At 46.3% G+C, this 27,601-nt stretch overlaps 1 protein-coding gene across 1 annotated transcript; it reads left to right on the forward strand.

Moving 5' to 3' along the window:
* Positions 1–262: 262 nt before the first annotated feature.
* On the forward strand, positions 263–27,601 carry LOC116479205 (killer cell immunoglobulin-like receptor 3DL1). The gene is made up of 17 exons (XM_058425785.1): positions 263–296; positions 2,169–2,203; positions 5,383–5,522; positions 6,056–6,156; positions 7,003–7,308; positions 8,672–8,971; positions 9,616–9,666; positions 10,587–10,726; positions 16,307–16,376; positions 16,597–16,632; positions 17,281–17,556; positions 19,099–19,404; positions 20,359–20,658; positions 21,424–21,474; positions 25,655–25,777; positions 26,504–26,556; positions 26,665–27,601. The coding sequence occupies exons 1-17, from the start codon at positions 263–265 to the stop codon at positions 26,854–26,856; spliced, it is 2,514 nt and encodes an 837-aa protein (XP_058281768.1). The 3' UTR covers positions 26,857–27,601.

Below are 27,601 nucleotides of genomic sequence, written 5' to 3' on the forward strand. Positions count from 1 at the left end.
ACCCAGCAGGATTCTTGCTGAAGGCAGGCCAAGGCGGCCAGACATCACCTGAGGCTGATGGAGAATGAGGGTTCTTACCTGTGAACCATCTGATTAAGGGTGATCAGATTTCTAGAGTTAAACTGACTCTGCAGGATTCTTTCTTAAGTAAGAATTAGAAAAGAGTTGCAATTCTTACTAAAATTGGGCAAAGCAGAGATAAACATGGAAGCCCAGAGGTCAGGGCTCATTGGAAAAGAGCTCAGAGGAGCCTGAGTCGAGCATGGTCAAGGAGAGTGTCTATGTGAAGGAAGAATGTAGAGCCTGGGCAGGTGTTGGGGAGGAGAGTTTAGATCAAGAATCACAAAGCTCATGGGCCTTGCTTCCTGGAGGGATCACAGACCCGAGAGCTTCATTCTCTTCTTCTTGAAGAAATGTGACCACTGGGGCTGGGTCTCTCCTGGGCTTGAGAGTGAGATCTGAGGAAGCCCACAGGTCTGTGCCCTTGGAGAGGCTTAGCCCACCTGATCCCAGGAGGACACCACAGCCAACAGTGTGAACCTGCCCCCCATCTCTATCAGACCACACCTTGCTGACCCCAAGAACCAGAAGGGAGTGCCTTCCCCTAGGACCCCAGCTCTGCTGGGAGACCTCCTCTACCCATGGCCTCTGCCAGTCACTCTCACCTGTGACCCTAAAAAGTCTCAAGTCCTTCTCTGCATGTTCCTAATTCTTGGTCCATCCTATCCTTTTGGGGATGGCCCTTTGCATGGAACATCACTGCAGGCCTCAGGAACCCCAGGACAGAGCAGAGTCCTCAGCTCCCTCCATCCTGTGAGCAGGTGACTTGGGATTTCGGAATCTGACAGATGCTTTTAACTACCTGGAAGGACTGTGCCCTAAGAGACAGAAGATATGAGAAGCATGAGAATTCCCTGAAATGTAGAGGTCTTTAGGGCTACAAGAGAAGCTCTAAAAAGACAAGGAAATGCAGAAAGCCCCCAGTTCCTCAGTGGCTTGGGAGGGAGGTGCAGACTTCCTGACTATACAGAAGGAGATGATGGGAAGACTCATTACGGATGGGGGCTAGGAGACCACCCTTTCTTAGTTACATGTTTTGTGCTGTGTATTGACAAGAGAGACTAATCAGGGTCTCAGATGAGTATTCACCACCATTCAAGACCTAACTGGGTGTGTGTAGACTCTGAAGTCCAAGAAGTTCTGCTGCCCAACCTCTGCACAAACCACTCTCAGCAAAACAACCACTAGAGTAATCCAGGGTTTCAGAAAGAGTTGATCTTCTCCAATCTAGCTGAGAGCATCTTGTTCCAGTGAGAGAGGGATACACACACACACACACACACACACTGTATTGGCTCTGTTTTCTCCAAAGTGTGTGGCTTTTTTTTTTTAAGGTGTTGTAGATAATTTGGAACTAAATAGAGGTGATGGTTGAAGAAGATCATGAATGCATTAAATTCCACTGATTGGTACACTTTTACATAGTCAATGGTTAGTTCTATGTTTGTGTACTTTATTACAATAAAAAGTAATGATATAGTATTTGTAGAGCAAGTAGCAAAGTCCCAATATGAGTACAATCTTATCATACACACAGTGCATTGAAATAAGACACTATTTTCAGACAGGAGCGGTGGCTCATGCCTGTAATCCCAGCACTTTGGGAGGCTGAGGCGGGAGGATCACAAGGTCAGGAGTTTGAGACCAGCTTGACTAACATGGTGAAACCCTGTCTTTACTAAAAATACAAAAATTAGCCAGGCATGGTGGCATGAGCCTGCAATCCCATCTACTCAGGAGGCTGAGGCAGGAAAATCACTTGAACCAGGGAGGCGGAGGTTGCAGTGAGCCGAGATCATGCCATTGCACTCCAGCCTGGGTGACAGAGCGAGACTCCATCTCAAAAAAAAAAAAAATAAGGACACTATTTGCTATTACTAAGGCAAGGCCAGAGTGATTCCCTTTTTGCTTCCTCTCTGCCCACTGTGGTGTACAGTAGAAAAAAAAAATGGCCTTATCCAGATGTCAAGATTCCATAGTTCATATGAACATGATCTACACCTTGAGCTTCTCCACCTCTTGCTAAATTCTGACTCCTATTCTGAATGTTCCCAATATATCTGGCCCTATATCTAGACACCCTTCCTATTTCCCCTGTCTGGATGCAGTCCAAGGAGAGTGGTTCTTGCGGTTACTGTTTACGGTACTGACTGGGATGCTGGCGCCTTTCTGTAGTTTCAGCACCACGGCCAGCGTCCCGGAGGCCACACAGCTTTCTCCATTGTCTCTTAGTTGATAATTTGCATATGCTGAGTCCCCATCTTGGGACTCTGAAATAGAGTCTTCCTGGAAAAATCTAATAAATAATATTTTTTTCGGGACAATATACAGGCATTAGGGTAAATTGGAAAAAGAGGATGCCAATGTTAAGGCGATGTTTTTGGAAAAAAATAACCATTACATTCCACGGATTCTGCAAGCAAGTACAATGGCCTGTTGTGGGGTGAGGGGAGCGGGGAGGGACAGCATTAGGAGATATACCTAATGTAAATGACGAGTTAATGGGTGCAGCACACCAACATGACACATGTATACATATGTAACAAACCTGCACGTTGTGCACATGTACACTAGAACTTAAAGTATAAAAAAAAAAGCTCAGAATTTCCCACACTCATCAGGACAACTAGAATAATCCAGGGTGTCAGAAAGAGTTGGTTCTCTCCAATCTAGCTGAGAATAGCTCTTCCCGGACTTTCAAGATACCCACTATTGGGTAATGGCCAAATGACAACAGGCTTTAAATCACACCAAAGTGCTTTCAAAACCTGAATCTGACCTTGCTATGTTTATGTGCTTGGAAGAGTCACATTACCTGAGACTCACTTTGCTTTTCCACAAAATGGCACTAATAATGCTGTCTACTTTGTAAGGATGTTTGGAAGATGGATGATCAGGGATTACTATATTCTGCCTCTCCATTTAGCTAGGAGGGAAGGTTCTGGAGCCAGGAAGGCTGGGATATGATCATTGCTTTGTCTCTGAAAGCTATGAGATTTAGGAAAAATTACCCACATGACTCAATTTTGTCACTTATAAAATGAGGACAATGCCAGTGCCTACCTTATATAGAGTTTTGGTGGAGAATACATAGTTAATACATGGGACGTGCAAAGTAAACTCTGAACATGTTGTTAGTCTCACTCAATAATGTGGGCTATTGTGATTGCTACTATAATGTTACTCTAAAAATGATAATAATATTATCATTATTATGTGGCTAGACAGAGCCTGATAAACTTTGCTCAGTAATAATACCTGTGTTTATGAATGATTGTTAACATTTTCTTGAAGGTCCTTGGACATCTGACATATTCCCTGATTTACTTTCCAAAGTTCTGGGGCTCCCCATCTCAGGCTTAGAGACTTAGCCTGGACGGATGCAGGCATTTGTTTTTTTCAAATATTGACTCAGCAACATCTCCTGGGACTCGGGACTGTGATGTGCCACATCCTGTACAGGAAACAGGTGATGTGGAAATGAGTCAGACTCGGCTCCTGCCCCTGACAGACTCTGACAGAGAAATCTGCAATGCACTGATAGGACTCTGCTGCCAGAAGCTCAGGTGCTGCTGAAACGCAAAAGAGATACCAATTTATCTTTTCCTAAGGAGTGAAAGAAAGCCCCTTGGCCATGAAAACCCCTCAGATGGTACCAGAAAGATAGACAATTGATCCAGAGAGGAAAAGAGGAGAAGGAAAGGGTAGAGAGCGTCCTCAAATGAGAGAGCAGTGTATTCAGGAAACATCAGTAGCTATGAGGAGCTACAGGCTCAAACAAGGGGAAAGATTTAGGAGGAGAATTATTCTCAATTGCTGGAGTGAGGGGTTGAGCCTAATAGGTTAAATTAAAATTTTCGTTGTTGACCATGGAAGGGCTGAACACTGGGGCAATAGGAGAGACCTCCAGCAGTGTTCAGGGAAAGAAAACAATTAAACGTGGATAATGTTTATTTCGGTGTTCTTTTTTTTTTTTTTTTTTGAGATGAAGTCTCACTTTGTCGTCCAGGCTGGAGTGCCGTGGTGTGATCTTGGCTCACTGCAACCTCCACCTCCCGGGTTCAAGTGATTCTCCTGCCTCAGCCTCCGGAGTAGCTGGGATTACATTCATGCTCCACAAGGCCCAGCTAATTTTTGTATTTTTAGTAGAGATGGGGTTTCACCATGTTGGCCAGGATGGTCTCGATCTCATGACCTCGTGATCCGCCTGCCTTGGCCTCCCAAAGTGCTGCGGTTACAAGTGTGAGCCATGGTGCCTGGCCAGATAAATTTTTAAAAGAGAGGGAGATTTGGCTGGGCATAGTGGCCTACATCTGTAATCGCAGCACTTTGAGAGACTGAGGCGGGTGGATCACCTGAGGTCAGGAGTTGGAGAACAGCCTGGCCAACATGGCCAAACTCCATCTCTACTAAAAATACAAAAATTAGCTAAGCATAGTGGCAGCTGCCTGTAACCCTAGCTACTCAGGAGGTTGAGGCAGACGAATCACTTGAACCCGGGAGGCAGAGGTTGCAGTGAGCCGAGATCACACCACTGCACTCCAGCCTGGGCAATAGAGAGAGACTCCATCTCAAAAAAAATAAAATAAAATAAGAAGATGACTGTGGGAATGGTAAACTGATTTCCAAGATGGGATACCCAAAAGGCACTGCAGACTTGGGGAGAGGGTAGCAGCAATATCGACTTTCATTGTGGACACGGCGAGTAGAAAAGTCCTGTAGGGAACTCTGTAGGTTCTTGCCTAAGGGAAGAGTCACAAAGCTGTTGGACAGAAATGGAAACACTACCAAAAGCATCAACGGAGAAGAGAAAAAGGAAAAGAGTACAAGGGATGGGGATAGGGTAGAAAAGGATGGTTCTCAACAAGTCAGGATTTCTCCTACCCAAACATCTATGGTGTACACCTGCCACTCCTTGCCAGTACTTTGGTCATTATATATGTATTTGAGACAGAGTCTTGCCCTGTCGCCCAGGTTGGAGTGCAATGGTGCAATCTTGGCTCACTGCAGCCTCCAACTCCCAGGTTCAAGTGATTCTCCTGCTTCAGCCTTCCGAGTAGCTGGGATTACAGTCACCCACCACCACACCTGGCTAATTTTTGTATTTATTTATTTATTTTTTTAGTAGAGACAGGGTTTCGCCATATTGGCCAGGCTGGTCTCGAACTCCTGACCTTGTGATCCACCCACCTTGGCCTCCCAAAGTGCTGGGATTACAGGCGTGAGCCACTGCGCCTGGCCTACAAATGTGTTAATATCTCAGGGTGTGTGTGTGTGTCTGGGGAGGGCCAGGTGGTTTTCTGTGCCGAGTTTGCGCTGTAGGGAAGAGCTGTGTTTTCTGGGGCTGTAGAGTTTAGCTCAGTCCTGATCATCGGCAATACGAACGTCAGACAGGAAGCCTTGTGTCTTATTTGGAGGAAGATGCAGACCTGTGGAAGGATTTTGACCAGGGCCAGAAACAGGTAAGTTTGGGGCTATGAGAATTAACAGACGTCAGCAGGAGTGAGGGTCTGGAGTAGGGGGCTGGGAGGAGGCTGATGTGGTGACACAGACAAAATGTCTTCAGTCTCCAGCTGAGCTTGGACTGTGGGGATGGGCCAGGGGACGTGGGTGAGGAGGGACTGGGGGAAAGAGCTGTTTGGATTTGTTCACTGTGTGTGGAGTAGAAGAGCGTGAGGAACTGAGGGTTGCTCCAGTCTCTGCCTTGGTTCACTGGAGGAGCTGATGGGGCTATCACGGGATGGATGACCCCAGGAGAAGCAACAGTCAGGGGAGGTGTTTATAAGATGGATAGCTGGCCTCAGAGAAAGCAGAGCCTCCCTCCGGGCCCGAGTGTGTGGTTTTTTTCCTCCCAAACACTTCCGCCATCTGACTTCCTTAGTTCTACAATTAGCAGCACCTGCTCTTCATTCTTCTACTTCGAAACCTCTGATTCATTTCCACCTCCCCACTACCTCTCCTCCCACTGCCTGGAACTCTGCATCTGATGCTGTAGATTCTGCCTCCACGCTTTTAGCGAGAGCAAACATTGGAGGAAATTCACAGGTTTCAGCCTAAGACACAGAGGCCATATTACGGACAGTGGAGCTTCAGCAGGTAACATCCCTCACCATTCTCCTCCTTGTAGAAAGATGATGATGACCTCTCCTTTCTAGCTTTATTTATTTATTTATTTATTTATTTATTTATTTATTGAGATGGAGTCTCACTCTGTTGCCAGGCTGGAGTACAGTGGTGTGATCTCGGCTCACTGCAACCTCCGCCTCCCAGGTTCAAGTGATTCTCCTGCCTCAGCCTCCTGAGTAGTTGGGATTACAGGCATGCACCACCACGCCCAGCTAATTTTTTGTATTTTTAGTAGAGACGGGGTTTCATCGCATTAACCAGGATGGTCTCCAACTCCTGACCTCGTGATCTGCCCGCCTCGGCCTCCCAAAGTGTCTAACCACTTGGGCTTTGGGGCAAAATCAGTTGTTTCCTGCAGTGTGAGCTTGTGAGGTTTCTTCGGATCCTCCAGAGATTCTTGTATTTTTCAACACACAGAATTGAAAAATAGCGAGGCTCATAACCTCACAGTTCCATGCCAGGGAACCTAAGTCCAGCCATGTGTTTTCTGAAGATTCTCAAAGCACAGACTAATTCCCATTTTCCAGGAGAACCTCACATCTCATATGGCTTCAAGCCAGACAAGGGGAATCCACGCAGAGAGAACATGCATGCACACACAAACAGGAAGGACGCGGACGGGCTTTGCGGGTGACGAGGGACAGATTCACCCGGAGGTCTCAGGCGAGGGGTGAGGAAGGAGACTCATGTGAACTCCTGTGTCTCTGCTCTCAGGCGAGGGGTGAGCAAGGAGACTCATGTGAACTCCTGTGTCTCTGCTCTCAGGCGAGGGGTGAGCAAGGAGACTCATGTGAACTCCTGTGTCTCTGCTCTCAGGCGTGTTCACAAAACCTTCCATCTTAGCGCACCCAAGCTCCCTGGTGCACGCAGGAGCCAGGGTGAGCCTGCGCTGTCACTCAGAACTGGCCTTTGATGAATTTGTCTTATACAAAGAGGGGCACACACAGCATTCCCAGCAGTATGGTAAGATGATCCAGGCTGGACATCACTCCTTCAAGGCTGTCTTTTCCATGGGTCCTGTAACGCCTGCCCATGCAGGAGCCTGCAGGTGCTGTGGTTGTTTCAGTCACTCCCGCTATGTGTGGTCGGCTCCCAGTGACCCTCTGGACATTGTGATCACAGGTGAGTGTGGCTGGACCATTCCTGGTCTTTTGGTGCCCTGGAAACTCCCTGGGGTGATGTGGTTGTTGATCAAACCGCCAGTAGAGGAAGAAAAATACCGGAACACAGAAACACCAAGTAACTTATTAGAGGGCCAGAGGAGGGGATGAAGGAAAGGGGGAGAAAGAGAGAACTTGCGATAGTTAAAGAGAAAAGAAGTTAGACAGTGACAGAGAATGTGAAACAGATATTGAGAGAGATTCGCAAGCGTAGACAAGGGGCTGGTTTCCCTCAGCTCAGGCACTGAGTTGCATTTTGGAGTTGGTTCCCCACATAGAACCTGCAGCCCCGTTCCTCTGCCATGAGATGCAGGGGCACACCACACACCCCCACCCTCACCGCCCACCAGCGAAGCTCCCGGAGGATCTGAGTGGAGATTGGAACTGTGAGGTGTTTCTCCACAAAGGGGTTTAACATGTCCTTCTGCCCAAAGGGGAAGCAGAGGTCACTTCCAACCTCTCCAGCAAGTAGTCGTGTCTAGCACCTCGGGGTGTGGGATCACAGCAACTGGTCCTGCAGTGTTCATCTGTGACAGTATTTCAGATTCTGTGGAGATTCTTTCACTTTTCAACACACAGCGTTGGGTTGGGACTCATAACCTCGTAGCTCCAGGTCGGGGAATCTAAGGTCAGCATCATGTTTTCTGAGGGTCTCCAAGTAGAGAGTTATTTTCATGTTCCAGGAGAACCCCGTATCTCATATGCTGTCTGGGCACAGTAAGACTTAAAGATATAGTCAAAAGCCAGGGAGAAGCAATGGAAAGAGGAGGGTTTAAAAAGGCATGCACACTCGTCGAATCAGGATCATACAGAGAAAACAGATGGAGAGAGCACTAGCGGACGTATGGAGTTTGGTCTTAATGTAAGAAAATAGTTTTTTCCAACACTAAGAGTAGTGTGGAGAAGGCTTTTGTTGTAAAAGCCTTATGACAACTCAGGGGGATGTGGGTGGCCCGAGTGGACATCCAGGGACTTTAGGATGATTTTGGCCTTCACAGCTTTGGTGACACCTTTGTCCACTATTCCCAGGCTCACACCCCCAGGATTACACAGTAGGGAATCTCATCAGGATGGGCGCGGCTGTCTTGGTCCTGGTGGCCCTTGGATTCCTGCTACTGGAGTCTGGCACAGTCAGAAGAAAACCCAAAAATGTAGAAGGAAGAGGAACACAAGAGAAAACCATGCACCATTTAGAACAATAGAGGCTTGGAATCAAATCTCCTAATCCCAGGAGGCTTTGGAAGGAAATTGCCATTGTATATTGGGTGAACTGTCTGCTGAGAATATAGAGCGAAATAAATAACCAAAGTCTCTTTTTCTTATAGGAAAATACAAAAAGCCCTCTCTCATCACCCACGAGAATGCCATGGTGGATCCCGGAGATACAGTGACCTTGTTCTGCAGCTCCGAGATCCCATTTGACAAGTATCATCTATCCAGGAAGCAGGAGGCTCGTGGTCACTGGCTCAGTGGAGGGCAGAGTCACAGTGGAACATTCCAGGTCAACCTTCCTCTGTGCCTTGTGTCCCCAACCTCTAGTGGGAGCTACAGATGCTATGGTTCTTTCAATGAGTCTGCCTATGAGTGGTCAGCCCCCAGTAACCCACTGCACGTTTCTGTCACAGGTGAGGAGCCCGTGCCTGCTGCATGCTCTGGTGGCAACTGCAATCCTGGAGCTCTGAGGGGCTTCCTGCTGGAGATCAGGAGATTTTAGGGGTTCTGGAAAAAATGAAGATGTGAGAAATACAATGAGAAAAAGAGAGGCTGAGAATGACCAGTGCTTTCAGGGTGCAGGATTGGAGACAGGGCACCTCCACCCTCTTCACATCCTATGTGGAGGCTCACTTTGGGATCCTGTGAGTCCAGGTGAATGAAGTATTGGGTCAGGACAAACACAGGTGAGGCCAGATAAGGTTTGGGCAGATCAGAGGTTGCATCAGTCCCTCACCCTTATCCATTTTCCAGGAGCTCCTCCTGACCTCTCAGCCACAGAGATTTCCCATGTGATGAACGTAGATATTTATGACCCCATTGTAGATAAGGTCTCTTGACATCGCCAGACACCTCTGAGCCCTGTCTCCCCTTTCACGTCTAGGGAAGAAAGTTTGTTCTCAAAGAATTCTGACAAGAGACCTCAGGACCCGCATTAGTCATTAGGTGAATGACAGAGTAAGGTGTGGTCAGGAGACAGATACTACACATAGAATGATTCTACTTCAGTGTGGTGAGGAACGACTCTTGTACACCCATTCTCTGTCTTTTTTCCTAGGAATCCCTGAGAGTACTTGCCTGACAACCACGGAATCAACCCCTGAAACCGGTGAGCAAAGAATTCTTCACCTAGTTTGTGAATCCCTGGGGAGACAGAAGTCCCCTTCTCCACCTGAAATCTTTTATTATTATTTTTTAGTATTTTATTTTATTTTATTTTATTTATTTATTTATTTATTTATTTTGAGACGGAGTCTCACTCTGTCCCCTGGGCTGGAGTGCAGTGGTGTGATCTTAGCTCACTGCAAGCTCCACCTCCGGGTTCATGCCATTCTCCTGCCTCAGCCTCCCAAGTAGCTGGGACTTTTGGCAAGGCTGGTTTCAAACACGTGATGTCAAGTGATCTGCCCACCTTGGCCTCCCAAAGTGCTGGCATTACAGGTGTGAGACACTGTCTGGCCCCACATCATTCATTCATTCATTCATTCATTCATTCTTCACTGAGTCATTCAGTAATTCCCCATATAGTTACTAATCATTAAATGTGTACCAAGTACTGGGCTGCACACTTTGTACAATTAAGGTATACTGTAGACACAAAGAGTGTCTTCATGGTGGAAACTGGAGGAGAAACAATGAAAAAGTGGGGAAATAGAAATAAATGACATCAATGATAAATTTTATGAAAGAAAATGTTAAAATTAAACCACGAAAACTAATACAGAAGCCTACTTGCCTATGGTGGTAAGGAAAGAAGTCTTGGAGCTGGTGATATTTGCACTCAACAGTGATATGAGGTGTGAGGACAGGGATGGAGGTTGAGATGGAGAGAAGAGCACATGCAGAAGTCCTGGGGTGAGGGAAATGTGAAGGATCCATTTCTTTCACTGTAAATAAGACAACATACTGTCCTGAGTGTATGTGGGTATTTATAAAGTAATAATATTTATCTAAAACTTGGAGTGAAGTATCTGAATGAACATATGCTTCGAGTAAGTGTTATGAACCATTGTGTCTATTTATGTACAGATGAGAATACCACATATTCCAGCCCTGCTGTGAAGGAAAGGTGGAATCAGAGATGGGGAATCTTCAGCTCAGATAGGAGACACACAGAAAGGTTTGCATGTGGAAGTGCCAGCCTGTCAGCCTCTCCAGAGGCTCCAGAAGTGAGGTCAGAATTTTGATGACAGGAGATAGACTTTGGAGGTCATCACCCACATGCCCTGTCATGGTCACTGTCATTGTCCCTATTCCAGGCAGTCAGAAGGAAAAATGATGGATGAACCTAATGCATTGGGTTCAATGGGCCAGGGCTGGAAGCAGTCACCTCCCCTGGGCAAAGCCTCAATTTCATAGATCTTCTCAGGTGAGAATTGAATCACTGCAAATGCAAAGCTTGCCCTTGGGTTGTGTCGACAGGTTTGAAGCAGACAGGGAAATCCATTCATGGCAGAGATGTAAATGGTCCCTTTATTCTATGGGTGGATGTGGATCAAGAATTCTAGACACACAGGGTGAAGCCTGTGCCCAAACGAACAGGACCTTCACACTGTTTTCAGCATGGAGAGCTCACAAGTATTGGAGGATTGAGAGAATGGGGTGCCTGGAATAACGTAAAGCAACCAGAAGCTTGATTCACCCAGATGGGTAACCTGAGGATATGCCCTCCTATGGATCAGCTCAGGAATTCCACGCTGGCTTCAACACAAAGGCCTTTTCACTTGTGCTTGCTGTCATTCAGATTCCCATTAAAGATGTGTGTTTTTAATCAATCACTTCAAATAAAACCTTGACATTATTTTGCATTAATTTTTCATGTTTAAGTAATTGGTTTAATCGAGAAACGGAAGTGCATGAGGCAGACACACACACAAAAAAAGAACTTGGTGTATTAGATCATTTTTACACTGCCATAAAGAACTACCTGAGACTGGGTAATTTATGCAGAAGAGAGGTTTATTTGACTCACAGTTCCACAGACTTAACAGGAAGTGTGACTGGGAGGCCTCAGGAAACTTACAATCATGGCAGAAGTTGAAGGGGAAGTGGGGACCTTCTTCTCATGGCTGCAGCACAAAGAGAGAACCAGGGGAGACGTGTCACACTTTCAAACCACCAGCTCTTGTGAGAACTCATGATCATGGGAACAGCAAGTGAGAAATCTGCCCCTATGATCCAATCATCTGTCACTGGGCCCTCCTCCAATGCATCGGAACTACAATGTGAGATGAGATTTGGGAGGGGACATAACCAAATCGTATCATTTTGCCCCTGGCCCCTCCCAAATCTCGTGACCTTGTCACATTTCAAAACCAATCATGCCTTCCCAACAGTTCCCAAAGTCTTAGCTCATTCCAGCATGAATTCACAAGTCCAAGTCCAAAGTCTCATCTAAGACAAGGTAAGTCTCTTCCCCATATGAGCCTGTAAAATTAAAAACAAGTTAGCTACTTCCAAGATACAATGGGGGTATAGGCACTGGGCGAATGTTTCCATTCCAAATGGGAGAAATTGTCCAAAGCAAAGGGGCCACAGGCCATGTGTGATGGGTTTGTAGGTGCAGCAAACCACCATGGCACAAGTTTACTTATGTCACAAACCTGCAAGTCCTGGACATGTACCCTGGAACTTAAAACAAAATAACATTGATTATAAAAAGATATGAGGCCTAGAGAATACCAGGAATACCACCACCGAACCCCACAACCCACAACCCCAGTGCCGCTAGGTTGCTGGGACAACACTGGCACTGCCTGCCTCAAAACTTTTTGTGAAGTGAGACATTAAATGTCTTTATTATTAAAAAAAAAGGAGAGAATCACAATGATTGTAACAAATACTTTCAAGCTTTATGGACATATAGAAATTGTACATATTTGGTGGGTAGAATATGATGTTTTGATGTACGTGAAATAATTACCACAATCGAGCTAACAAAAAAGTGTCTCTCCCCTCACAGGGTTATCATTTTTGTCTTCATTTTTTTTATGTGGTGAGAATATGTAAGATGTATACTGTTAGCAAATTTCAGGTATGTAAGACGGTCTTTTTACACTATAGTCAGGCGGGTTTTGAGTGTGGGAAATGAGGACACGTTGGTCAAAGGCTACAAAGTTCGGTTATGCAGGATGAAAATGTTCTAGAGATCTAATGTACAGCATGGTGATGATAGCTCACAGAGCTTCCGATGGAAGAGGCTATTTTGTGTGCAGATTTTGCCTTGCTCCAAGACGGCAAAACTGCAGAAGAAATTGTCCAATGGGCAGAAGAAACTGGAGGTTTATTGGGATGTGTTGACTTCCCTCTTTACCAATTGAAGGTAAGAGATGACCAGAATTCAATGTGCTGCCTACTTCATGTTAGTATTGAGGAAGGAGCTTATTCCTCTTAACAATGACGATTAATCAGAATTTAAACTGTCATGGCTACTGTAAAGAAAAAGTAAAGCGTAAGTATACCCTAATAAAATTTTTGTGTATAAGAAGGGAACTTATTCAGAAAGTGAAAGTGATACAAATATGAGATAGCCCCAGAGAAATTTGAGGCACCTTGAGTTTCTTTCAAAAATAAAATGCAATTGGGAAGCCAAGGCAGGCAGATCACCTGAGGTCAGGAGTTTGAGACCAGCCTGCCCAACCCCATCTGTACTAAAATTGCAAAATATTAGCCAGCGTGGTGGCAGGAGTCTGTAATCCTAGCTATTTGGTAGGCTGAGCAGGAGAATATCTTGAACTTGGGAGGCAGAGGTTGCAGTGAGCTGAGATCATGCCACTGCGCCCCAGCCTGGGCAACAAGAGTGAAACTTTGTCTTAAAATAAATAAATGAATAAATAAATAAATAAAATGCATTAAAGCACCGAAAACTTAGAAATGTTATATAGGTTAGAAGAGTTATCTCCCTCATTTTAATGATGTTGAAAGTGAGGTAAAAATAAAAAGAAATTCATGAGTTTACAAGAAAGGTATTAAATAAGTGGAGCACATTAAAATACAGAAAAGATAAAGTAACAGTAGCTGGAAACAGAGAGAGGCATGCTTGCAGAAAGTATATACAAAGGGATGGAAAATATACATATTTAAAAAATACTCAGCCAAGGTACAGTCATATGAAGACAGATCAAGAACACCCAATGTTTTTAAAATTGGAATTTTTGAAGAAGAGAATGCAAGTAAGGAATAGATAGGATCTGGTTTATTTGTCCAAGATCCATATTTGAAAAATTTAGGTGTGGCTTATTTCTGACCTTCTGAATTTACTCTTTTATGTGGTTTTTCCAGAGGAATCCATAAGCCCGTCAGGAGATTAGGCTATGAAATTTCTTTAAATGTACCTCAAGTGAATAGAATCTTTTAAATCATCACGAATGGACACAAAACACACCACTGGCTCTTGCCTGCAAGAGCCTTGCTTCTTTACCTAATCAATCAACTATTTCTATTTATTGCTTGGGCGGCACTTCTGGAAAATTTGCTTGATATACCTAAGATCTACAGATGATGTGGGTCCTTCTGGAAATAATTCATGAAGGAAAATAGTTTAAAGATATACTAATTAACACGTAATGCATCACATGCATTCAATATTTAGTAGAGCTTTAGTGAAGAGTTGCGAATTTAGGCATTGAATTCAGTAATCAAAATATGCCCCACATCAATATCCCAAATTAACTCCTGTAATTATTTATATTCTCAACACTGCTTTAAAAAGCACAGAATCACGTTCTTCAATATAAAATTAAAAATTTCCAATTTCATGGAACGTTTTGAAATGTATATACACTTAACTCTCACCTTCAAAAGCCAAACTTTTGAAGTTATCAGTGTTCACATTTTCCTTCTTCAAAGGCCATGGCCCCTCTGCTATTAATTATGCTGTGTCTTGTTCTCACACTCCAGTGTACGCTTACTTCTTAGAACTTTAATTTGTACTAAATAAAAATTGCACTGGATTAAAACAGTTTACTTCAGGAAGTTGTTGGCTTCATTCCAGTGTGTAAACACTGCTAAGCTGTCTTCCTGGCAAGAAACCCGGAAACACCATGAAGTACATTTAGCAACGTCAAATTAACAAGTTCTCCTCGTTTTTAACCAATGCATGCGTCATATTTTCAAGTGGGTGTTTGTCCCGTGTGTTGGCTTGCAGGGTGACTGTCCACTACTAGGGTCTTGAACTTTGCAAATCTCGCTTCCAATTCAATCAGTTATAACACATTTTATGAAACATAGCACAATGTTTAATAAATGGCATCACTGATTTGTAAAAATTACTTCTCATAGGTGATACATTTGCTTACACGTACAGATATTTATATCACAGCATTTATTCAAAATATTTTTCTATTGTAGAATATATTTAAGTAAATGTTAACATCAAGTTAATCCTCTGTCATCTGTAATCAGGTATTTTCTGAGAAGTGGAAAAAACAACAGAATCTGACAACCGTTGCTGGCAGTTTTGGGGTCATCACTCTGGAAAAAATGTGTTTTTGTCAGTTTATTTTTATCTTGACATTCCCCGTGTCCTGCAGTCCCACCCTGGGGTATGTACTCAGGGAAACTCACTCTTAAAACCCAGAACGCACAGGCAAGAATGCTCCAGCAAACATTGCTCCAGAAAACAAAATGCCTGGTGAAAACACGCATCATATCTGCCCAAAAGGACAAATACATTGAGGAATATGCAAGCGATTTACTGCAGTCTGTCTGTTGTTAAATAAACAAGAGCTAGGCAGAGCATTAGGAGCATAGCGGTATCATTTTACAATCAAAAACACAAAACACACTATCCTTTTGTGCTATATTTAAAACGTAAAAGTATACGTACATACACACACACAAATATTACCAGATGATAGCTATGATACGGAAGACACATATTTACAAAAATGACACAGAAAAGATCCCAAATTGTGTGTGTGTGGTTTTCATACGTTGAGAAGTTCTGGGACAGATGAGAGGCAAAGCATGAATTGATACTATTTTTGTGAATATGCTGTTTTTTTTCCTGCTATAATCTTACTAATTTTTTAATAATATGAACTGGCTTTTTGGGAGAAACTTCAGTGTTATATGCACATATGTTTGTGCTATTCACAGTTTATATATGTATGTAAATATACACATAGAGAGAGAGTAGAGTTTTCTGGAAGAGAAAGATAGAGATCTGTGTCTTGAACTGTGAGTCAAGGAAGGATTTCAGAGAAAACATCAAGAACCAGGATTTTCATGCTGGCTTCTGTGTTAATAACGCAAAATCAATTTTTCTCGGTGTTAACTTCTTGAAGCACAGGAGAAAAATTGAAGAACTTGAAAATTGTTCTCAATTTGCAAGTAATTAATTTGCAACTTTGAAAATAACAGGATAAACATTTCAGTTTTACTGTACACCGTTTTACGACATTGACAATGCGTCTATTTTAATTTGGCAGGAGAATGTTGCATCGTAGAAATCGAATCATGCATAGTTCTCAAAAAAGGCAATAAGATATTAAGATACCATCCTACAATTTTGCACATAGAAAAATTAAATTTGAAATTTAGACATTATGCATTGGTCGGTGCTGGGGTTCAAGTCAGGCCTTTGTTAGGGGCTCTGTTGAACCAAGAATACCATCTGCAAGTTTCCCATGTCACCCACTATGTTCAGGGTGAGAGCTGGCCATCTTCCTGTGTGGTGGGCACCCTCTAAACTCTGCAAACTGAAACTGGAACCGTGGTTACCACATCCTGTTCATTTCCCAATTTAGCTCAACCCCCGTGTCCTGCCCAATAGAAGTGGCACCATGGCCCCCAAACTCTTCACCCTCCTGTGTCTGGGTAAGTCATGGAAGGGAAAGGAGGACAGGGTTGGGATGGAAAATGCTCTCTTGAAGACCTGGCCTCTCCACAACCTGGGGCTGGGGGTGGGAAGCCAGGTTCATCCACCCTCTGAATCCAGGCTGAGCTGACAAACCTAGTTACAAGGAGGGCAGGATTCACATGAAGACAAGCCATCTCTCTCTCTCTCTGTCTTTTTTTTTTTTTTTTTTTTGCCCAGGATTCTGCCTGAACCAGAAGATCTGCACACATGCGGGTGAGTCCTATCTCAGTCCTAGGATGCTGTGGCCAAACACAAATGATTCTCCAGGCAGGGAGGGTGGACACGAAGTCAGGCTGACGCAGATGACATGGGGAGGGCTTTGCAGTGAGCACTGGGAACACAGGAAGGGAGTCCTCTGGAGACCCCAGGCTCCATTTTGTTCTAGAAACCCTCCATAGGCAGCCCCTCGGGCTCATCCAATCTCCTGAAGGAGCCTGTGATGCTCAGAAGCCGGCATGTCTGGGGGTGGGTAGGAGTACTCTCTGTCGGGAGGCAGGGACCCAGTGCCGGGTGCTTGTGTTGGGAATTGTTAAATGAGTTGATATGTTTTTTGTATTGCTTGAATCTGGTAGATTTCCTCCTTCTCCTCCATGCACAGATTTCTGTTGTAGACAAGAACGAGGAGCAACTGGGCTCAATATTGTATCATCACGCTTAGTAGAATGCTGTTCTGGGGAGACCTTCCATGTCCACTCTGGGGTGGGCTGTGTCCCTGGCTCACTACCAGGTATCCCAGGGCATCAGGGGACCCCATGTTACAGGGAAAACTAGAACAATATAAAGAAAGAAACGCCCCCAAAGACAGTGGGAGACAGGGGGCTCCACATTTCCCTCTCTAGGCTGTGCCTCCTTCTCTTCCAGGTGCTCAGTTCAAGCTCTCCCTGTCAGCCTGGCCGAGCCCTGTGGTTCCCCTAGGAGGACGTGTGCCTCTCTCCTGTCATCCCCGTCTTCGGTTTCTCGTATTGACAATAGTCCAAACAACTGGGACCCGAACCCATGAGCTGCACGCTGGCCTTTCCAACATCACCATCAGCCCTGTGACCCCAGGACACGCAGGGACCTACAAATGTGTTGGAATTTACAAGCACACCTCAAAGTGGTCAGCTGAGAGCAACTCCCTGAAGATCGTCGTCACAGGTAGGAGAAGTCCAGCCCACCCCACATCCCCCTGGTGTCCAGATGGGCCTGCCCAGAGTCCACACCCAGTGACGCCAGAGAGTTGTTGTGGGATTCCTAGTCATGCACTAACTGTGGACACAGAAGCCATCCTGGGAATTTAAAGAGAGGGCATTTCCTGTGAGGAATCAGGTACCCAGGTGGAGGAGGAGGGAGGAAGCCAAGCAGCGGGAGAATCTGCCTGGGGAGTAGCAGACGCAGGGTGCTGGTACGAACTGCAGCAGGGTGGATCCAGGCAGGAGCCATGTTGCCTGATCCCAGCACCAGTGTTTCCCCCAGGGAAGTCGTTACCCTGCCTTGAAGGAGCCAGAGCCTTGGGGAAGTGACAATTCCCTTGGGAGATGAGTCCAGTGGCTCAGTGGGACATGGATTGGGAAATGCACCCATTCCTCTCCTCCTCCTTCCCAGTCTCCTGACACTCATCCCTTCTCTCTCATGGATGTGCAGAGTGTCTCACGGAGAGTTAGAAACTCATCCTGTGGAGTCGCCCCTGCTCATCCTATAAAGCAGGGAAGGGAGAGTGTGGAGTTATTCATATTTTATATATGTATGTAAATATACACATAAAGAGAGAGAGTGTGTAGAGTTTTCTGGAAGAGAAAGATAGAGATCTGTGCCTTGAACCATGAGTCAAGGAAGGATTTCAGAGAAAGCATCAAGAATTAGGATTTGCATGGTTGGTTCTGTGTTAATAATGCAAAATCAGTTTTTGTTGTTGTTAACTTCTTGAAGCATGGGAGAAAAATTTAAGAACTGGAAAATGGTTCTCAATTTGCAAGTCATTAATTTGTAACTTTGAAAATGACAGAATAAACATTTCAGTTTTGCTGTACAACCATTTTACGACATTGACGATGCATGTATTTTAATTTGGCAGTCTGACATTCAAGGAGCTCAGAAGGAACAGAGAAGAGTTGGGTCTTTCCACCAAGAGAGCGGGGAAAGCAGGTTGGGGTGAGGCAGGGAGATCCAGGCTACGAAAGCTCCTGGAGGATCTGAACCGAGATTGGGACTGTGAGGGGCTGCCCAGCAAAGGAGTTTACCATGTCCTTCTGCCTAAGCAGGGAAAAGGAGTCACTTCCACCCTCCCCAACAAGTAGTCATGTCTAACTTCTTGGGTTTTGGGACAAAACCAGTTGTTTCCTTCAGTATGAGCCTGTGAGGTTTCTTCTGATCCTCCAGAGATTCTTGTATTTTTCAACACACAGAATTGAAAAACAGTGAGGCTCATAACCTCACAGTTCCATGCCAGGGAACCTAAGTCCAGCCGTGTGTTTTCTGAAGGTTCTCAAAGCACAGACTAATTCCTATTTTCCAGGAGAACCTCACATCTCATATGGTTTCAAGCCAGACAGTGGGAATCCACGCAGAGAGAACATGCACACACACAAACAGGAAGGACGCGGACAGGCTTTGGGGGTGACGAGGGACAGATTCACCCGGAGGTCTCGGGTGAGGGGTGAGGAAGGAGACTCATGTGAACTCTTGTGTCTCTGCTCTCAGGCGTGTTCACAAAACCTTCCATCTCAGCGCACCCAAGCTCCGTGGTGCATGCAGGAGCCAGGGTGAGCCTGCGCTGTCACTCAGAACTGGCCTTTGATGAATTTGTCTTATACAAAGACGGGCACATACAGCATTCCCAGCAGCTTGAAGAGGGGATGGAGGCTGGGATCCATTACGTCGAGGCTGTCTTTTCCGTGGGTCCTGTAACGCCTGCCCACGCAGGAGCCTACAGGTGCTGTGGTTGTTTCAGTCACTCCAGCTATGAGTGGTCGGCTCCCAGTGACCCCCTGGACATTGTGATCACGGGTGAGTGTCCTGGACCAGTTGTGGTCTGTTTGTGCCATGGGAGCTCCATGTAATGCGGTTGTTAATGAAACCTCAGTAGAGGAAGAGAAATAAAGGAAGAGAGGGATTGTGAGGAAGTGCTCAGCAAGGGGGTTTAACACGTCTTACTGCCTAAAGAGGCAGGAGGGGTCACTTCCACCCTCCCCAACAAGTAGTCACGTCTAACTCCTTGTTCCCTGCATTGGGAGCCTGTGAGGTTCCTTCTGATCCTCCTGAGATTCTTATATTTTTTCAACACACATAATTGAAAAGTAGTGAGACTCATAACCCCGTAGCCCCATGTCAGAGAACTCAAGGCCAGCACTATGTTTTCTGAAGGTTCTCGAAGCACAGAGTAACTCCCATTTTCCAGGAGAACCCCACATCTCATATGGCTTCTAGGGGCGGTAAGCCACAGGGACACAGTCAAAAGCAGAATCAATGAAATGCAGAGGAAGTAAAAAGACACAGACATAGGCTGATTCAGGACCCTAGAGATGAAAATGAGATTGACAGAGGTACCAGCCATCATTCAGAATCTGCTGCCAAGATAACAACAGCAAGGCTGGGCGCGGTGGCTCACTCCTGTAATCCCAGCACTTTGGGAGGCTGAGGTGGGCAGATCACAAGGTCAGGAGTTCGAGACCAGCCTGACCAACATGGTGAAGCCCTGTCTCTACTAAAAATACAAAAATTAGCTGGGCGTGGTGGTTCATGCCTGTAATCCCAGCTACTCAGGAGGCTAAGGCAGGAGAATCACTTGAACCCGGGATACTGAGGTTGCAGCAAGCTGAGATCGTGCCACTGCACTACAGCCTGGGAGACAAGAGTGAAACTCTGTCTCAAAGGAAAAAAAGAAAAAACAAAAGAGGGAGAGAGATTACTTTGTTCATACACTCAGGAGTGTGTTCTAAAATCAGCCTCTTTGTCTCTTAGGAAAATACAAAAAGCCTTCTCTCTCCACTCATGTGGACCCCATGATGAGGCTGGGAGAGAAGTTGACCTTTTTCTGCAGCTCTGAAATCTCATTTGACTGGTACCATCTGTTCAGAGACGGGGTTGCTCATGGGCAGTGGCTCAGTGGAGGGCAGAGATGCAGTGGAGCATTCCAGGCCAACTTTTCTGTGGGCCCCGCAACGCCAGTCCCTGGCGGGACCTATAAATGCTATGGTTCTTTCAATGACTCTCCCTATGAGTGGTCAGCCCCCAGTGACCCACTGCACCTTTATGTCACAGGTGAGGAGCCCATGCCTGCTGCACGCTCTGGTGCCCACTAGATCACAGAGCCACACCTGAGGGGCGTCCCGCTGGGGACACAAGGGTATTAGGTATTCTGGATAAAATGAAACTGTGACAAATACAAACAGGAAAAAAGAAGCTGAGCATCATGGGGCTGTCAGGGTGTAGGGTGGTAAACGGGGCAGCTCCACACCCTCCGCCACCTCCTGTATGAAGAAAGAGATCAGGACAAACACAGGGGGAGGTGAGGCCAGATGTAGTTTGTGGAGATCAGAGGTTGCCTCAGCCCCTTACCCTTTTCCGTTTCTCCAGAGCCCCTCCTGACCCCTCACCTCAGGGAGATCTCCCTGCCAGGGAATGTGGAGATTTATCATCCTGATGGAAGACAATGTCTGTTGATATCACCATGCATCTCCTTATCACCTTCCCATTCCAGGGAAGGAATTGTCCCCCAGAGATTCCAGGGAAGAGACCCCAGGACCCTCGTTAGTCTTTAGGTGGATGACAGAGTAGGGGGTGTGCAGGGACCAACCCTCCAAAGAAAATGGTGCTAATGCTTGGGAGGTTGAGGCAGGAGAATCGCTTGAACCCAGGAGGTGGAGATTGCAGTGAGACAAGATGGCACCACTGCACTCCAGCTTGGGCGACAGAGTGAGACTCCGTCTCAAAAAAAAAAAGAAAAGAAAAAAAGAAAATGGTCCTACTTTAATGGGGCAATCAATGATGCTTGCTCACCCCTTCTCTGCCTTTTATTTTTCCTAGGAAACACTAAGAGTACTCCTCTGTCATTCACAGAATCCACCCCTGAATCTGGTAAGCAAATAACTCTTATCCCAGTGTCTGGGTCCCTGGGGAGACAGAAGGCCCCTGTGTGAGTGAAAGCTGTGCCACCTCCCAGCTCCATGACCCTGGGCTAGGCAGCCCCTCCCAGGTCCCCAGATTCCCCATCCACATCTGAGACTGTGGTCAGTGCAGGGATCTGTGAGGTCTTTCAGCCTCAGATGCTTTGGGACTGCGGCCTGGTCCACAGGGGAGGAAGAGGTCAGAGTCACCTGACCCTTGCTGAAAAGCAGTGCTTCTCATTCCTCCAGGGAGGTCTGTGAACATGAAAGTGCTGGAAGATGGGAAGGATTTAAGAGACCACATTAAATATTTATTATCTATCTCTTTTTTTTTTTTTTTTGCGGCAGAGTCTCACTCTGTCACCTAGGCTGGAGTGCAGTGGCACAATCTCAGCTCACTGCAACCTCTGTCGTCCAGGTTCAAGCAATTCTCCTGCCTCAGCCTCCTGAGTAGCTGGGATTACAGGTGCCCGCCACCACACCCGGCTAATTTTTGTGTTTTTAGTAGAGTCGGGGTTTCGCCATGTTGACCAGGCTGACCTCAAGTGATCCGTCCTCCTCGGCCTCCCAAAGTGCTGGGATTACAGGCATGAGCCACCGCACTGAGCCTTATTGTCCATCTTCTAAAGTCCTATGACATATTCAACAGTTCCTGTGTTCAGGTTATCATATTCCAGTGGTGTGTGCAGGGAGGAGAAAAATTATAATGAATAAACGTGTGAACTCATTTATTCAGATTCATTAGTTTTGTATTCATTAAGATAGAGTCATGTGACAGAGAAAGCTTAAGTGGATCCTTTAGAGCGGGTGGAAGGGAAGACTCTATGTCACTCAAGGAAGTGACATTTAAGGTGTGATCCTGATGACAAGGACAGCCAGTGTTGGAAGGATTGATGGAAGGATATTCCCAGAAGGTAAACAGTGGTGCCATAAACTCAACATAGCAGGGCGGGGCGCGGGGCTCACAACTGTAATCCCAGCACTTTGGGAGGCCGAGGCGGGCAGATCACAAGGTCAAGAGATCGAGACCATCCTGGTCAAAATGGTAAAACCCCGTCTCTACTAAAAATATAAAAATTAGCTGGGCGTGGTGGTGCATGCCTGTGGTCCCAGCTACTCCGGAGGCTGAGGCAGGAGAATTGTCTGAACCTGGGAGGCAGAGGTTGCAGTGAGCCGAGATTATGCCACTGCACTCCAGCTTGGGCAACAGGAGGAGACTCCATCTCAAAAAAAAAAAAAAAAAAATTCAACATGGCAACGGCTTGGGTGTGTTCACAGCACCAGTGAGGCTGACACGTCGGGGGAGAGGGGTGGAGCTGAGAGAGATGGACAGGGACCAACTCATGTGAAGGTTTCTCGTTTTTAAAATGTTTAATTTTTGTGGGTACATAGTAGGTATGTATATTTATCAGGTGCATGAGATGTTTTGATACAGGCATGAAATGTGAAATAAGCACATCATGGAGGATAAGGCATCCACCCCCTCAGTTCTTTGAGTTACAAACAATTTAATTAGGATTTTTTTTTTTTTTTTTTGAGATGGAGTCTTGCTCTGTCACCCACACTGGAGTGCATTGGCGCGATCTCCACTCACTGCAACCTCTGCCTCCTGGGTTCAAGCAATTCTCCTGCCTCAGCCTCCCAAGTAGCTGGGATTACAGGCGCCCGCCACCATGCCTGGCTAATTTTTTGTATTTTAGTAGAGACGGGGTTTCAACATATTGTCCAGGCTGGTCTCAAACTCCTGAGCTCAGGTGATCCGCCTGCCTCGGCCTCCCAAAGTCTTAGGAGTACAGGTGTGAGCCACCGTGCCTGGCCCCAATTATGCTTTTTATTTTAAAATGTACAGTAAAGTTCTTATTGACTAGAGTCAGCCTGTTGGTGCTACCATGTGAGGGTTTCTAAGCAACAGTAAAGAGTTTGGATTTTATTCCAATAAAGAGGTGAAGACAGGTTTTTTTTTTGTTGTTTTTTTTTTCAGAGTCTTACTCTGTCTCCATGCTGGAGTGCAGTGGTGTGATCTCGGCTCACTGCAACCTCTGCCTCCCAGGTTCAAGTGATTCTTCTGTCTCAGCCTCCCGAGTAGCTGGGATTAAAGGCACTCACCACGATACCCGCCTAATTTTTGTATTTTTAGTAGAGACAGGATTTCACCATGTTGGCCAGGCTGGTCTTGAACTCCTGACTTCAGGTGATCCACCCACCTTGGCCTCCCAAAGTGCTGCGATTACAGGCGTCAGCCACTGTGCCCGGCCGAAGACAAAGGTTTTAGTCAGAAACGTTTCATGATCCACATTCTATTTTAGAGATAGCAATCGGCCGATGTGAATAGTGTTTATCACAGGGAGGCAGGAGTGGAAGCCAGGAGCCTGGTGGGGGTGTGACGTCCTCGTAGAGGACACTCATGGCGGCTTAGATGTGCCAGGGCTGGAGAAGGAGTTGAGCAGGTGGATTCAGGAGAGGCTCACAGCTGGACTCACTAAGAAGGAGAGTTCAGAACCTCGTTCCAGTATTCCTCAGTGCATGACCTGGGGCACGCTCGTTTCTCTCTGAACCTCTGTTTCCATTGATGGCAACTCATACTTGGGCTATCAGAGAAGGAGCAACTGAGCAGGGAGCCTTATGGGGGAACGAGACATAGTCCTTGAAAGAGAAAAGATTATAATCAGACACTTGGGCTCAATGGATGGCTCTGCTAGTTATGGTCACTCACCTTGGGAAGCATCCATTTTCTTTCTTTTCTTTTTTCTTTTTGTTTGAGGCAGAGTCTCTCTGTGTCACCCAGGCTGGAGTGCAGTGGCATGAAACTGGCTTACTGCAATGTCCCAGTTTCAAGTGATTCTCCTGCCTCAGCCTCCCAAGTAGCTGGGATTAAAGGCACCTGCCACCGCACCCTGCTAATTTTTGTATTTTCAGTAGAGACAGATTTCACTATGTTGGTCAAGCTGGTCTTGAACTCCTGAACTCCAGTGATCAGCCTGCCTCCGCCTCCCAAAGTGCTGGGATTACAGGCATGAGCTACGGCACCTGGTCAAAGCATTCAAGTTCTTGGATAGAATATTGGGCTAATGATGCCTCCCTCCTTATGGAAAAAAAAAAAAAGTAGGAAAGAGAAGAAAGAAAAGCTTCCCAAGGTGAATGTCTAGAAGTAGCAGAGCCATCAATTGAGCCCAAGAGTACGGCTGGCTACAGTCTTTTCTCTTTCAAGGACTATATCGTGGGTGAGAGAGTGAGGATGAGATGTGTCCACACATGTGGAAGTCCTCCCACCACCTCTCAGCACGCGTCCTGGTATGGAGGATGTGCTCCTATGTGACATAGCCTGTGCCCACTCCCCTTTTTCTCTCCCGAATCCTCCACCCACCTGCTCTTACTCATTACTCAGAAAAGCACCAGCATTCTTTGGAGCAATTTCAATTCTCAGAAACTGGCATGAGAGTCATCCTCTGGCCACCTCTATCTCCATTCTCAGAAAGTGCATTTGTCCTGGGCTGAGGAGCGACGGCGGAAACGGCGTTCAGCTATGGTACATGCAGAGGGTTTCCTTTGTCAGGCAGAAACAAACTGTCTTGTCTCATGAGGAGGTGGGGGGGGAGGCACACTGGAGCCTGGCAGGCCTGGGTTCAGACCTCCATGTCTCTCCTTTTTTTTTTTTTTTTTTTTTTTTTTTGAGATGGAGTCTTGCTCTGTCACCTAGCCTGTGTACAATCTCGGCTCACTACAACCTCTGCCTCCTGGGTTCAAGTGATTCTTCTGCCTCAGCCTTCTGAGTAGCTGGGATCACAGGCGTGTACCACCACACCTGGCTAATTTTTGTATTTTCAGTAGAGACGGGGTTTTGCCATGTTGGCCAGGCTGGTCTCTAACTCCTGACCTCAGGTGATCTGCCCTTCTCGGCCTCCCAGAGTGCTGGGATTACAGGTGTGAACCACCACACCAGGCCTCTGCATCTCTCTTACTGGCCCTTTGATTTGGACACGTGTCTTCACTTCTCTTGGAATTTTTTGTAAATGATGGAAAATGGAGAAAGTAACTGTTTGTGTGTAGGGATCTTGGAAGAGCTTCAGATAAAGCATGTTGTGCGTTCAGTATGTATTGGCACAAAACAGGCAACCAGTCAATGAGAGGGTTTGTCATTTGCTTCTTGACAGACACACATCATCCTCAAGGACAGTCAAGCAATTGGAATGTCCCCATTGGACTCTCAGTAGCCATCATCTCCACTGGCGTTTGCCTCTCTGCTTTTATTGGTTTCTGGTGTTACATAAAATATGGTAAGTCTCAGGGAGGGGAGGACAGTATCATGTGAGCCCCGTGGGGATGTGACCAGGGCACAGGGGGGCTGTTCACGTCCTGTGGGTTGATCTGTGTTTCCGTTGAGGTTCTTTTTTTTTTTTTTTGAGATGGAGTCTTGCTCTGTCGCCCAGGCTGGAGTGCAGTGGCGCAATCTCGGCTCACTGCAAGTTCCGCCTCCCGGGTTCACACCGTTCTTCCACCTCAGCCTCCTGATTAGCTGGGACTACAGGCGCCCGCCACCACGCCTGGCTAATTTTTTGTATTTTTAGTAGAGATGGGATTTCACCATGTTAGCCAGGATGGTCTCGATCTCCTGACCTGGTGATCCGCCCACCTCAGCCTCCCAAGGTGCTGGGATTACAGGCATGAGCCACTGTGCCCAGCCTCCATTGAGGTTCTTGATGGAGAAACCCTGCTCCTTCCCTTCGCTGACCAATCACCCCAACCCCTCCCCTACCTGCACCTCACGTCTGGGGAGGCCACTGACCTGCAGGAGATGGTCCATGAGAGAGGCAGAAGGATGGGGGCCACCGATGGGAGGGGTCCTGGGGCAGTCAAGATTGCCCCGGGGTTGCTGATGGGTGGTTCTCTGAATTTAGTGGGGGAGGCTGGATCACGCTGCAGCCTCAGGCACGCCCTTGCCTTGTTTTGGTGTTGCCACCTCTGATGTGAAGATCTGCAAGACTTTCTTTTTCACCCCACAGACACCACCATGGCAAACACAGAGACCATGGAAGGCCAACGGACAGATGAAGAGGTGAGTTCTCCCAGCCCAAACCATCACCACAGCTTCATCCCCTCACATTCACAGTGCCCCTTCCTTCCGTCACTAAATATGCTCCTCTTTTCACCTTCATCCTCTCAGGAGCCTGCAGCAGAAGAGACACAGGAGATCATGTATGCCCAGTTAAACCACCAGGCCCTCTCACAGACAGGATTCACTGCTGCCTCCCAGTGTCCCCACTACCTATCAGAGGAGCCCAGTATCTACATCACCGTCCACCAAGCCCAGGCTGAGGACAGAGCTGCCCCCAGTCTTTGGCACAAAGGGCATTGACACACAAGGACCTGGATCTATTCCTAGGAGGGTTTTTTTTCCATGGACATTCTTCCTCCTTCTGGTACCATCTTGACACCTCCAAGCTGGCAACAGGAGTGTCTGAATGCTTGTGGGATTATCTTAAAATTCCAGCACTGCTGAACAGACAACTAGCCATTCTACCATTCTATTTTGAGCATACAACCATTTAAGGTGATTTGACTATACCCACACACTCATCCTGGATATCTCATTAATATCATCTGACTTATTCTGAAACTCTACAGACATGCTTCTAGAAAGCCGTTGTGTATGCTCAGCCAGTTTAATCTCTAAATTACTCAATAAGGTTTTTTTAAAAAACTTTTTTAAAGTTCTGGGGTACACGTGCAGGATGTGCAGGTTTGTTACACAGGTAAACGTGTGCCATGGTGGTTTGCTGCATCTATCAACCCCTCACCTAGGTATTAAGCCCAGCGTGCATCAGCTCTCTTCCCTAATGCTCTCCGTAAACCCCGCCCTCCTCTGACAGGCCCCAGTGAATGTGCTCCCCTCCCTGTGTCCATGTGTTCTCATTGTTCAGCTCCCACTTATAAGTGAAAACATGCAGTGTCTGGTTTTCTGTTCCTGCATTAGTTTGCTGAGGATAATGTCTTCCAGCTTCATTCATGTCTCTGCAAATGATATGATCTCATTCCTTTTAATGACTGTGTAGTATTCCATGGTGTATATGTACCACATTTTCTTTATCCAGTCTGTCATT

The sequence above is a fragment of the Hylobates moloch genome, unplaced genomic scaffold, assembly GCF_009828535.3.
Source record: "Hylobates moloch isolate HMO894 unplaced genomic scaffold, HMol_V3 SCAFFOLD_12, whole genome shotgun sequence".
NCBI classification, from domain to species: Eukaryota; Metazoa; Chordata; class Mammalia; order Primates; family Hylobatidae; genus Hylobates; species Hylobates moloch.

What these genes read in the sequence shown, in the direction of transcription:
- LOC116479205 (XM_058425785.1), top strand. Translation starts at nt 263, where the DNA reads ATGGTCAAGGAGAGTGTCTATGTGAAGGAAGAAT. An exon ending in GGAATCAACCCCTGAAACCG is followed by an intron (nt 9,667 to 10,586) that starts GTGAGCAAAGAA and finishes ATTTATGTACAG; the next exon opens with ATGAGAATACCACATATTCC. An exon ending in CCTGGACATTGTGATCACGG is followed by an intron (nt 19,405 to 20,358) that starts GTGAGTGTCCTG and finishes TTTGTCTCTTAG; the next exon opens with GAAAATACAAAAAGCCTTCT.